The following is a 14,062-nucleotide window of genomic DNA, read 5'->3' on the forward strand; positions in this document are numbered from 1 at the left end:
CATGAATCTATTTCCACTTGCACTTAACACACAATCACTGCACACATGTTTGCATGTGAGACTTCAATTTTTCTCAAGGTGCCGGTAAAATCAGCAAGTCTGTTTAGGCCCTGAGGGAGATGCAGGTTTTTAAACTGCTGAAAGTGAAAGAAGTTCATGACTCAATCATTTACAAAATTGTCTGTCAGGCAGCCAACTGTTGACAGACACGGGGTGACACGGTGGGGTATTCACTTACAGGGAGAGAGACAGTCATCAGTGTGAAGGTTTAGAAATCCTCTGACTCATGATAAATTGAGCATTTAAAATGTCAGAGAAAGTGCAGAGGGCACTTTTGTAAAAACATACAGTACATGTTAAATCATGAAACTCCTTAGCTTGCTCTCTCCTACTTTCCATTTGACCTAGACAAAAGCACTACTATCCCTCCTCCCTCTGTCTTCATCTTGTCCTGTGTGGCTCCATTTATCCTTCTTCATCTCCCCTGTCTCTCTTTATATACTCTCTTTTCATCCCTCGTTCTCTTGCTCCCCCCCAAATCTTTTTAACATCACCATCTGCACTAATGTTGCTCACAATATAATTTTAATAGCTCAGATAAAATGGTGAGGTCAAATACTGTGTGTAAAGTGCATAAAGGCACATTTACTGAATGAAGCTTCATAGTGGTGCTTTATTAAAAAAAAGGCAGTGGATGTTTTGCACCATGTTTCAAAGAATGACCTCCACTGTCCAGAATCTGATGAGCTTCTTAGTCCCCACAACACACCATCACCCCCTCACCCAGTCCCCCTTAATTAGCCCTAACTGCCATGGGATTAGAGTGGTTTAAGGGTGTCGCACAGTGCACAAGAGAGCACACCATGCAATTACAGAGGAAAGGCATCAACGTGTCCAATCTACGGTGCTGTAAATGCATAGGCTGTGACACTGCTTAATAAAACTGTGAGGAACAGGATTATGTGACAGACTGCACAAGTTTCACATCAACTTCTAGGTTTCAGTTATGTGTACTTACAACAACAATGTATCGCGGCCGGTACTGAATAGTGCCAAAGAGGCCGAGGATGACGATGATGATGTGGAAGAAGTTGGCAAGGATGGGGGCCCACTGGTAACCCAGGAAGTCAAATACCTGTCTTTCTAAAGCCACAACCTGGAGGGTGAGAGAAAAAAAAAAAGCAAGACAAATGTTGTGAAGTTCACACGTTCTGAATACAGACTGCAACTCCTGCTGCAACCGTGACCTGAGAGGAATGAAAGAGCCCTAAAAAACAAGTTTATGTGCTAAAGACAAAATCTGTTCAACTCACAGCAACTGGATAAAAATCCTACATTGAGTGTCAACATGAACAGCATGGGTGTTTAGCTTCCAACAGTGGGAGCACCTGGAGGTGAAGTTCGGAATGAGAATGATATGGGAACAAGGACTTTCCTTAATAATACCACTGCACTGAGCTTTATTATTATTAAGGAAAGTCCTAGTTCCCATATCATTCTCATTCCTGGAGGCCACAGCCAGGAAGGTTGGACATAGTGAACTCCTGCAGTGAGACTAGGCACTTATTATTAAAATATGTGCAACAGAAATGTGCAAGCAAAGTTAAACCCACTACAATGAAAAGAGGAACTCTGCCACTTTTCCAATACAGGCTCACACCCATTCGATATTAACGATAGCTTGACATAAATTAGATTCATTGTCTTTTTCATCCACAGATTTGTTCTTTATCTGCTTTCCCTCCACCGGAGATGTTTGAGTACAACAATTTGGGCAAAAGCAAAGCAATCGGAGTCTTTAAGACTGTGAGTTTCTATTTGCATCAGCTCAATTAGCATGCTACTGGGGGGAAATACAGCAAGGGGGTGTAAACCATTTAATTAAAATTCCATTGCCAATCCACTTCCATTCCCTGTGTCTGTGTGTCTCAAGCAATGCTGCATTTTGTAGTGTGTCGACATGTCATTTCCAGCCAAGCGCTTGAAGATGGATGAGGGAATCTCGTCTCTGCTGCAATAATAGAAACGCACCAATGAGCACATTTACACACACACACACACACACACACACACACACACGATGCACAGCCATGGCTGCTCTTCCCACTGTAATGGAAATGTTACCAGCAACCCAGTGAAACATTGTGACAGGCACGGGAGGGAGATGATCAAATACGGAGTGATAATTAAAAATGAACATTCCTTCAAAGAGGGTGAGGGAAGTGTGAGGTGACAGAGGGTGAGGTGACTGAACTGTGACCTGCACCGAGCGCAAGCTTAGCAAAGTCAAAGAATAACTCAGCAATCCAAAGTTAAAGCCTTTCACTCTAGAGGAAGGACGACAAGGAATGATGGTTGGGAAATTAATCTGAAAGTGAAGCAGGGGGAATATTATGAAAAAAGATGGCAAAAAAGATGAGAGAAAAATTACATCTGAGCTCCCTCCCTCTTAATAATCTCTGTCTATCCCCTGGATATGGACAGGGCTGAAGGAAATGAATAAAGTCAAAAGAGTTGTAGATCTTCTGGTCAGCTCTGGGTCACAGAGAGCTCAATAAAACTTGTGTAGGAGGACGCGTCAGCAAAGATGAGACACAGCTCGGCTGCAGTAAAATTGCACTGACCTTTTAAAATTGACCCTTCTCTATCTATTTAGATGCCTACCTTGACAAACATTCATGTTATTTCCTTAGTATTTTCTTTAAAACATACAGTATGGTATAAGTACTGAGAACAATTAAAAACAGCAAACCTGCAGTCAGACACACAAACCTTTCTAGCTATAATACACAATGTACTGTAGTTTTGACCTCTTATTTCCATTTGTCAAGTCAATGTCTGCTAAAGTTCCCTCCAGATGATTACAAAAAGCACATAGTATGACATTTATCTTCTTGTGTGTGGGGCCCTTTGAATGTCCTCTGGTAATCCTGGCAGAAAAAAACAGGAAAATCCAGAGGTTCTGCAAAATGTGTTAAACCTACATCCATCCAGCACACACACTTCTTTAGATCCCCTGACATATTCATTAAGACAGCTGGTCATGGACCCTTTCCCTGAAATATTTCCACCAGTCATTGAATTAAAACGAGTGTATAGGCATGAGGAATGTGTGTACTGTATGTGTGCATAGGAGTGTGTGCATATGTAGTCTTTCCTCTGAGATGCTGTATCACGTTCACTGCTAACTCAATAATCCACCAAGATGACAACAATCAATCAAGGATAGAAAGGTCTCTGCCCATGCACACACACTCTCTCACACAAACCCACATGGTACAATTAGCCCACAATTCATAGGAAGCAGGTTACTGGAGAGTGGGGTAGAATTTGATCAAAATACACCAATGCGCTTCCAGGAATAGTGAGCCGGCTACATAACGGCCCGTAAAAGCCTCCCACCGATCTCCGGCAAGCACAAATGACTCCCTCCAGAGTGATGGAATCTCTTAGTGTGTATTATGGTTTTGGGTGTGTATATGTGGAAAAGCATGTTGCGCACACATACAATTCTTCCCACCATAAGTACTAAGCAATTAGGGGGTGGGTAAAACAGCAGAATGCAACAAGCCCCTCTCACACCTCCACTACCGCCCACCCTTTGCTTCATTGTTCTCTCTCTCTCTCTTCAGTCTTGCTGTTTTTTTTTTTTAATCTCTATTCATAGCTCTCCAAAACCATCAATTACTCTCGCCTTCAGCCTTGTGACACCAGATTATTAACAAGGATTGCAGGCTGCAGTCCATCTGCTTCTGTTAGATGATGTTAGCTGGTGTATATTTAGTGTCTAGAGGTGTGGATCAGAGTCCTGCGCGGGGTTGGGTGATCGGTAACCTGCCCAAATGGTGTGTAACAGGCAAAAAATAGGCTTTTATTAATTCATTTAGTCTGGTAAAAACAGACTAAATGTGGACAGGTAACGGGTGAAATAAACCTAATTAAAATTTAAAAACATAAAAGATACAATGCAGCTTCTTTTAAACATCTAATCCAGACTGTGAGAACAATGTTATCAGCGGCTTTGCTGCTTGTAACAAGTGCCAAACACACATCCTTACAATATAATTCCTCCTTTCCTTAATGCACACATCGAGTATATCAAAGCTCTAAAACATTTCAATCACCGGCAAGTCCTTTAACATGCCATGAAAAAGATGAGGAAAAGTAAGCCATAGATAAAAGAGAGGAACAGGATAACCATAGCTGAGAGGGAGGATCATGTTTGACCCACATCGTTTGAGACCTAATTAAGAAGTGCATGTGTGCTCAAGATAAGTGGCACAAATGCATGAAAACCAGTCGCCTTGCCCATGATCCAACTGGGATTTAAAACAGAGACACAAACATGTGGCCCCGTTGTTGATAAGAATACCTCGACTGTGTTGTCACAAGCGGTAGTAGGAGGACACACTTCGGATGAGGTGCTAGGTGTGAAAGCGAGAGGAGCTTTTGACGCTCCCTCTGAGCGAGACGACCGAGGTGACTGGTGTACCTTTCATTTCCACAAGCTCTCCACCTTAGCCTCCAGATACTACACATAACATCTGTGTTTCTCTTTCTGTGTGTGTGCTCTGTGAAATGTCCTCTGATAACATGTTACTGAATGGATCTGTGCCTTTGCAAAGCAAGTCTATATGTGTGTGTGCTCATGACTTAAGGCTGCATGAGTCAGTCTCCTCTCTGTTCAAGAGTATAACTGACTCACATTGGGAAGAAGATGAGCACCAGGAGATGTGAGGGGTGACATGCCACTACTGCTTTATCTCATTTTCACTTAGATTATACAAACACATAAGGAAACAGGCCAAGTCTGCAAAATAATAAGATTCAGATGGGCAATTTGTATGTGACATCCACAAATGACCACTTCTGGTTTATACATGTTGAGACAGACTCTGCTGTGTGTAACTCAGAGTAAAAACAAGCTGAGGCAAAGCTTTATACATTATAAAAAGCCAGCCAGACGCTGATTCTTGCTCATCACTTTTACTGTTCTCTTCATATTGTGCTGACATAGAACAGCTGCTCTGATTTCCCTTACGAATATGGAAATTACCCAATAATAACTCCAGTTCTATGAGTGTTTGCAGCTCTGTAAATCAGTGGGTCCCAGTTTGAGTGAAATCCCCCCAGGGAACTGCAACATGAGTTGGAGGAGTGAGGAGATGATTAACAAGACACACAATCAGAAAAATCTCTCTACTGCGCTAAATCTAGCTTGTTTGTCTCGACTTTCTTCCTTGCATCTGTCTTGTGATTTACTTGATAACTTTACATCTTCAGGGCTCTAAAAACAAAGATAAAACAATCACCCTTTGCATAAACTGGTGAGAATCTGTAGAAACATAGATTTTTTTAGTGCTGAGAAACTGAGACCTGACCCAGGCTTCGAGTCAGACGGGGTCCAAATTGTTCTTGTTAATTCAGGAGGGGTAGAGTTTTACTGCATGAGTCTCCGGTCCATGTCTTACACCAAAGTGGAAATCATTTGGGGAATTTGACTTGTATTAAGCTGATAAGAAACAGCTTGTCTATCAACCAGCAAACCTGCTACAAGATGTTTTATTATTGGAGCAGGAGGTGTAAATATGACTTTTAATTATTTATAAAAATTTGTCTCAGAAGCATATGCAGTCACGCGGTCATGCCCAATATTCAGAAGCTAAGCAGAGTCAGGTCTGGTTAATATCTGAATGGGAGACCATCAGAGAATTCCAGGTGCTGTGACTACACTTATTCACTGGGGTTGCACAAGCCAGTGCTCTCTTTGTGCTGGTCCCAAGCCTGGGTGAAATGGGAGGGGCGTGTTCACAGGGGCATCTGGTGTAAAACCAGTGCCAAATCACATATGCAGATTGAAGTGATCTGCTGTTGCAACCCCTCAATCATGGGGAGCAGTTGAAAAATAATTAAACACTATATCATGACATATGGGATCTGTGAAAATCCAAGTACACATAGCTTTGCTGTGAGGGGCTACAAGCAAAAAAATGGGAACCACTGTCTAAAAACTGTATATTCAAGAGGGACAGAACTTATAGAGCATAGTAGCACCACACTGACTGCTAGAGAATGTTGTCTGAAGGCTATACAAACACTCAGAAGTGGTGTTATTAAAAAATAAAGAGAGAGATTAATAGAGACACTATGAATCAGAGACTGTCTGCTTTCTTAATGTGCCTTGCTTTACCCTCTCTCTACCCTCTGACTCTCAGCAGACAGTAAAGTACTTCTCAAAAACTTTCTCCAATCCAATTTTTCACCTCTCGCCTGGGTAAAGTCATTATACTCTGGTGCCTGCCTGGCCCTTGTGTACCTAATGGTGCCAATCTCAGTATGTGAGTAATGGTGGGTGTGTGACTTTCATTGGGCGCATGGAGAGTTGGATAGATAGATAGCCCTTGGTGGTGCCTATGAGACAGGGATTAAGGGGCAGGGTGCCTTCATAAGCCACTTTCTTCTTCACTGTTTGAAGTATGGTGTGCACAGTGAAACATACAGTAACAAAGCTACTCCCTCTGTGCTTCAGGTGGTGGGGCTGAATGGTGAAGTGATCATTGTAGCTCAGATTTTTCCAAAGTGACTATTAAAGCCTACACTATATGAATCAAAGAGCTATTTAAGATAAAATATGTTAAAACTTCCAGTGCTCTTAGCATAATAACATGCTAATCTCTCAATGCCACTGGGAACACAAATCCGTATTACTGAAGGAATCATGATAAACCCCAGTGCCGTGAACCGAGTCTCCCCTTTGGACACCAGCAAACAAAACTTTTCACTTTTGTGATCTTGTTCTCACTTTAAAATTAACATTAAAACATCTTCTGGACTGGAGTCCACAATCATTTTCAGGTCAGTTCAATACAACGGAGATCAGTTTGTTAGAGTTTCACTGGTTCAGATGAATGAAGCTCTGACTTCTTTGTATACAGTCTGTGCTCAGACCAATGGAGAGTCCTTGCCCTGTCTGATCTGTTGACTGACCTTGTTAGTAGGTAAAGCAGTGCCACTCTAACACTCTGATCGCCTTTGTATTTCTCCAGCCGCTACCCAGTTTTCTCACTCCACATCTCATCTCCTTCGCTTTTCCCTATTTACTTGCTTTACATTCAAAAGGTTTCATCAACTCTGGAGAAGAGTATAGGTGGACATTACATGTTATTTCCACCAGATAACAGTAAAACTATAAAGCAGACAAATCAATACTGCACTGCAGGTTTATGTTGTAGTGTAAAAACTTCACCTATCACAGTAAGAGAAAACAAGTTTAACTCATAATGATGCTTCAGTTTCAGGGTCCTCATATTGTGTATGTTCCTCTCATGCTGTCGTGCTTACTGGGACACTTGAATAAAGCAGATGTTGTTAATGTTGTTTTTACCATCTTTGCAGTGAAAGTAGGTGGTTTGTTTGGTCACTGTCAGTTAATCACATGCATTATTAGCCACTATTATTTAATGTTATACTTAACATTTCAACCCAATGGGTTTTAGTCAGAGCCAATATTTAGGCACAAGTAACATTTTAACAGTTAAATCGTCTGTCTGCCAATGTCTAACTGCTTCCATTGTCACTGTTCTCTGAATTTCAACAGCCAGCGCAAAATGGACCAGGCAGCATTTAGAGTATTTCAACACACACACACACACACACAAATCAACAAGCTGACTTGATAATGAAGCAAGCTTCACTAAGATATGAGCCAAATTTGTAGACTGTGACAGCAAACATCCTTCCTCACGTGGCTGGGATCTCTCATAAAACACTAATCTCACTGAGCCTCTCTTTATCTCTCCTCCCTCACATTGCAATCAGCCAGCATTTTTGTTAAGTTTATCTGCAAAAGTAGCAAACAATGTTTGCATTATTAGAAGCTAACTGAGAATTAGCTGCATCAACTTGAGGAGAAATGCAGCAGCACTGGATGCTATGATTTCAGCCTCAACCCAGAGGATTAATGTCACTTTTGTCTCCTTTATCTTGTGGCTGCAGACTCACTGTACTGATGTGGTGTTGTACAGAAAAATGAAAGATATGACAGCAGACTGCACCACACACAAATACATGTAAACAAAATATACCAGGTACCATTAATAAGTCTACTAATCTATCATCTACTAACACAGACACACATAAAAAACCCAAACTCTCAGAGGAGCTGACAGAAAACAAGCAGAACAAGAAAACAGCAAAGGATAAAACCCAAACACACCAACAAAGGATAGGATGGAAGAAAAGTGATGAAATAAGCACAGCTTAAACCAACCAATCCTCTCTACCCGTCTGCCTCACAATGTCCCAGATCTAAAGAAAAGCTATTTAGGTTTCGTCCCAGTAAATAAAGTAGGCAATTTAGCTGCAACAGAGGAAATTCTCATCAAGAATACGAAGTCAAGAATGGCAAACAGCTGTCAGAGGTTCATACCTTCCAACTCTACTTTTCATAATTTAGCCAGTGATGTTGCTCTTTTCACCATAGTGTCATTCTTAATTTTGCATCCACTAGTAGAGAAAGTGATGCTGTGTGCAACTCTGTTGTCCAACCATTTCATCACACAACAATTAGAGCAAAAACATCTGTCAAGTTATCATCTGCTTGTAAAACAGGGACTAAATGCCAAAAACAGTAAGGGCATCTGAGTGAGATGAATATGCTTTAGAGCCATTCAACTGAATGTGATCTGTCAAGATAGTCGTCCCAGCTGTGGTGCTCCCAAAACAATTTATCCAGTGGCACACTATAACAAATGACACTGCTGGAACCGTTGGAATGGAAAGAGAGAAATGGGCTTGCAAATAGTTCAAGTTTTATCTCCATTATAGCTTAATATCGCAGTGTCATTCATGTGGAACACACACAGATGCACTCACAAGCCTGTGCATGAATGTGTGCACACACTCTCACATTTGCCAGCCTAGGATTTTCAATATAACCACATAATTAATAGTCTGTTAAAGTAAAGACATTAAAATGGTGAACAGCTGTAAAAAAAAAAAAAAAAAGGCAACTAGGAGATATAAACCAATATGGATGCAGCAATTCCAAACTCCGGGGAAGGTTGAAAAACAACAGGAAGGTCATCACCTCTTCTCAATTAGCATAAATCCCCCCTGCTTTCATCTCTGTTTAACAAGCAACCTCAGACAAAAGTATAAATGAAACACATTTCAGATAAAGTCAGTGTCAAGTAAATCACTCAGCTGTATCTGACTGTTGCATTTTGGGTGGGCTGTTTCTGTGGTGAGGTTAAAGGCTACAGAGCTATCTTTAGAGTGACAGTTGTTCTGAGAGCAGGATGTGTACTAAGCCCCGTGTTCTACGCGCCCTGAGGTCGTCTATACCAGCACTTGTCTCTCTCCTCTGCACACTAACGCAGATTTGCATCATAAATTCCCACGTCGCCTTTTGACAGGTTGGTTTTTATTTCCTGCAGGCTCTTCAGCATCTTATTGTATACGTAAAGGTTGCCATAGTAACAATGCGCTAGAAAGAGGGAGCAAGATGGAAAAACATGAGAGAGGGAACACTAAACATAGAGATCTCAGGTCTCTAGGGGTCATACTCATAATTGGCCCAGAGTGAGAGGTCAAAGCAACACCCATCCCCCTTCTCTCTCTCTATTTCTCTCCACCTTTCAATCTGCATCTCCCTCAAACCTCCAGTGGTTTTAGCCTCGCTGATAAATAAGATAGTAAAATATAATTCAAACGTATTCCAGCCTGGAATCACACCAGTAAGAGAGAATGAAGATGGCGAAGCAAGTAAAAGAAAATAGCAAAAGGAGATAACACAAAGCCTTGTTGTGTTTTAACAAAAGATACACATTAAGGGTGGCATGAACATTCATTACATATTCAGGCCGTGCTGCTCCTCATCACTGAGTACCCAGGCTCTCTGGCTCTCAGGTGAGACGATGACACACTGGGGGAAGCTCCAAAAAACATCTGAGCTGTTAGTGTGCATTTATTATGCAGTCACCAGTCACTGTGACCTACAACACACACACAAGCACCTTTTCACAAACACCATAGGCTGTTATTTAATGGTCTTTTTTTTTTTTTTTTTTTGGGACCAGTGCTTGCTGCAAAGGCCAGGCAGGTCCTATCAGGGTTTGCTCTTCTGTGGATGAAGGTTGCTCAGGCATAGTAATCAACACAGTCGAGGTCAAGACCACAATCAGCAGCGAATACCAGAGGTCCATTTGACAGCACAAGCACAGCGCTCTCTCACACACAAATACACACACTCTACCTAATTATGACGACCAGCATGACCTTCAAAAACAAAAGAAGAAGGGCCCAGAGAATGAAAGAAGGGCTAAGACCTTCATTTCTGAAATCATATGAATGACTGGAGCTTCAGTGGCCCTTGATCACATACTATTAGAACCTTCTGCCCTCCATCTCCCACTCCCACAGTGTTTCTGGAAAGGAAACACAATGGCAGCTATAGCTGTATTACTATCGAAACTTAACAAGTGATATACCCCGTACTACTCCCCACATAACCTCCCGGGTTGACGCGGAACCTCCTGCTTGGTTTTTCCATTGTATTTTCTCTGTGTTGGTCTCTGTTTAGAGGAGGGAACAGCTACGCCCTTCTCACATAACACTCAGCTGAGTAGAGGAAGAACAAACACCATGAAGGATCACTCCATAGGACATACATAGGACTTATGTACAAGGAAGTATATATTTAAAAAAGTACCCAGTTGATTTTACATCTTGCCCTAAACAGCCGTGCCTTGCAGAGAAGTCTTTTTAGCAGACTTAAAGTGATTTTCCCATTGCCTGAATAGTTTTAATCAGCAATCATGTAATTTTAATTGTCGAATACTAATAACATAATTTCAATGATTGTGCCCTTCCAAATTCTAAACTGCTGAACTATTTCAGCCAGCAGCCTCTAGCAGGCTTGCCAACATGGTTGTGAGGACTGGTGAGACAGAGCCTTGGGAACTTCCAGTAATATTCTAGGACATAAGTGGGCTGGGATCAACATTCTTTGCTTTATTTTTTATTCATTCCTTAACTAGACTACACTGTGGATTTAGGTGACTTTACTGCAGCAAATGCAGGTTTTGGTGGCGCTAAGGTGGCTTAGTTTATCACTGCAAATACTAATACTGACAGCCATACGCGTACATAACATAACTGTCTTCAAAGCCCTATGCACATACTGGTACAGCTCCATTTAAATCACCTTTACTAAATAACAAACTGTCTAAGAAGCAACAAAGGCATCTGTTAGCATTTGGTGACCAGATCTAGTTTATGAGGAGCCCATCTTTGTATAGCAAGCTGTGTCTAATACACACAGACACCACATTTTGTTGTTTTGTTTCTGCATATATAATTCGGACAGGGATAATATCTTATTCTACCACCACCTGTGCAAGCCAAAGCAAACAGTAAAAAAAAAAAAAAAAAAAATGCGTTTCTGCTCACAGCGATATGAATCACAGCCCACAGAGGCTTTATGAAAATGTAAGTGTAGCCCCAGAGAGGCAAAGACAAAGAAACAGAGAGATAAAAGAGCTGTGACCATCCACTCTATTCCCACTGGCTTCTCTCCTCCATCAACCTGGCAATGCCAAGGAAATACAGTTCATTATCATTGATCACACTAGACTCCACACTCCCACATGTACTCTAAGGAGGTTACACACATATATACTCAGCAAAGCACCCGCCTAACAAGGTAACCTAAATTGATGTCTGTAGCCTCAGTGCCTGGTAAAATTAAAATCATCTAAGTCTTGTCAAGAACGGCTTTCATATATGCCGAGTTACCAGGTTTTGATACAAGCCCTCTGGAACTGGCAAGACAAAAGAGGATTATGCAGTAGCAGTAACTCTCACGCCCATAGCGGACAACGTTTTATTGCCATGCAATTTACCCTAGCTGCAGTAATTACTCTAAATTGCAGTTCTGTGGTGCAGTAATATCAAAGCTTTGGACCAAGACCTTGTGTGTGTGTGTGTGTGGGTGTGTGTGTATCAGCACACATGTTCATGTAGATGGGTGAGGTGGGAAAGGCAGAATGTTGATAGACATCCGGCATCACTAGGATCATGAATATTCAACAGGGAATTTGAATGTTAGTGCAAATGAGTTCGCAGTGAACGCAAGAAAAAGGTATTCTACTTCCTTTGTAATGAGTGGGACATGACACGATGCCTGCCGAGGGATAATGTGGCACCTTTAGAGATAACACTCTTCAGGATGAGGTGCTCAGTTTCGGCGCTAAAACTTTCTTGGAAGCACTTTGGTTGAACCCAGAGTTCCTCTCTGAATCCTACTCTACAAAGTTAGCATAATCTCTAGCTATGTCATCAAAAAGTAGAAGAAAAGTGGCCAGTGTGATGCACGATATTACTCACATATGCACTCAGATAGTGCTTGTGTGAAGTTTGACAGTTTTGAAGATGAAGATGCAGCAAAACTTGCAAATTTCTGCCTGTAGGTCACCACAGGTGGATCACTGGGACAACAAGAACACCTTTATGTTCTCCTGGCCTGAGGTCTAATACAAGCCCTTCCACATCCTTCTTTCATTCCTCTCTTCTTTTCAAAGGCCCACAAAGTGGCGCTTCCTCCTCTCATACAAAGGCTAGAATATTCAGCCAACATTAGACCTACTAACCTATGGCTCACAGTTCAGAACACAAAGTGGCATCAGTGGGTGTTAAAGAGGGCATCTATGTCCCTGCCAGTGCAGGTATGGCCAGGCATTTTCAGGGTCAATCTTCAGTTCAGAGCTCATTAACCTTGTTCAACGTGATTATTTGTGTCTATCTGCAGGTCTGTCTGTCCTTTACCTGAAAAACCACCGCAACCAACAACATGGCTTCCTTCATCAATCATCTATTGTCTGCAGAGCTGCATCCAGGAGCACGTCCCATACATCCATGCCCCTCGTCATGGCCGGTTGCTGATATTCACAGCGTGTCTAGATTTGGTCCCATAGCTGACAATTCGAAACACTTTTGGGCCAGGTGAGCTTCAGGTCAATACCTCAAAAAGCCAACCCTCTGAGACAAAAAAAGGAGCTTGCCCATGTCTTGGAGTACAAACAAATGGGCTTCCTTCCAACACTCCTCTAAGGCTGATCGGTGTTCTGACAACCATCCAGCCCTACTGTCTGAAACAGTTAGGCTGCAGAGGGAACAGAGGCGTTTCGATCAATACAAGCTCATTATCTATTGCCTTCTGTCCTAGCAAGATGAGTCCCAGCACTCGGCCTGTTGATGAGGAAAGCGCACCACAATTCAATTAGGGGATGGCCGAGATGCAAAAAGAGGTTTGATCAAAGCACTCTGTCGGGCTAATTAGCACATGCAGTGGTTCACAAGGGCTATTTTTACATCTGAGGAGCAGAGCATGTTGTTTTGTTAATGGCAGTTTTACCCTGTAATAGACTGGGAATAACCTGGCTCATTGTCAATGCATAGGTTTCAGCCAGGAGAGAGTTGGGGGGGCCCTTGTGCTGCTCCACACGCATGCACACATGTATATTCATGTGAGCACACTAACATACATACACACACACACACACACACACACATAAACACACACACCTACAACCCGATGCCCTTTCGAAAGGTCATGCATGGTTTAATGCGACCCCTCTTTGGAGGTTAAAGGCATAAGTGCGTATGTGCATGAGTGTGTGTTTGCATAGACAGGAAGCGTCAGGTCCTCTAGAAACAGAGCCAGGGGGAAAATGAAGCTCTTTCCAGGAATCTTCTGGGACTTTTTAGGAAACCCACTGACAGCTTTATAAACCTCTTAACAAATGGTTGAGCACTTCTCTCTAAAGAGGCAAAAAACATCTGAAGTCAGGGAAGGAAAACAGGTGTGTCCCTCAAGGTGTTTGTGTGTCATCAGAGAGTGGCTGAGAATTTCAATTAGAAAGCAACACTGATACCACTGTGACCTAAACCATACAGACTTCTGAGTTCCCTGTTTACAGGGCTGAAACCTGAAAGATACAACAGTGTTACACACAAATACAAACCAGCTCTCTATTAATTTGAAAGATGAAGTGGGGAAAGG

General features: G+C 42.1%; 1 protein-coding gene across 4 annotated transcripts in view; it reads right to left on the reverse strand.

The window, feature by feature from the left end:
• Positions 1 to 14,062, reverse strand: part of nkain4 (sodium/potassium transporting ATPase interacting 4) — a 39,272-nt gene that overhangs the window by 23,557 nt on the left and 1,653 nt on the right. For all 4 annotated transcript variants that reach the window (XM_020608083.1, XM_020608080.1, XM_020608081.1 and 1 more), the window contains exon 2: positions 1,019 to 1,156. In XM_020608083.1, the coding sequence (XP_020463739.1) occupies positions 1,019 to 1,156 (138 nt within the window). The remainder of the gene's footprint in view (positions 1 to 1,018; positions 1,157 to 14,062) is intronic.

Source organism: Monopterus albus, unplaced genomic scaffold, assembly GCF_001952655.1.
Source record: "Monopterus albus unplaced genomic scaffold, M_albus_1.0 scaffold91.1, whole genome shotgun sequence".
Classification (NCBI taxonomy): Eukaryota; Metazoa; Chordata; class Actinopteri; order Synbranchiformes; family Synbranchidae; genus Monopterus; species Monopterus albus.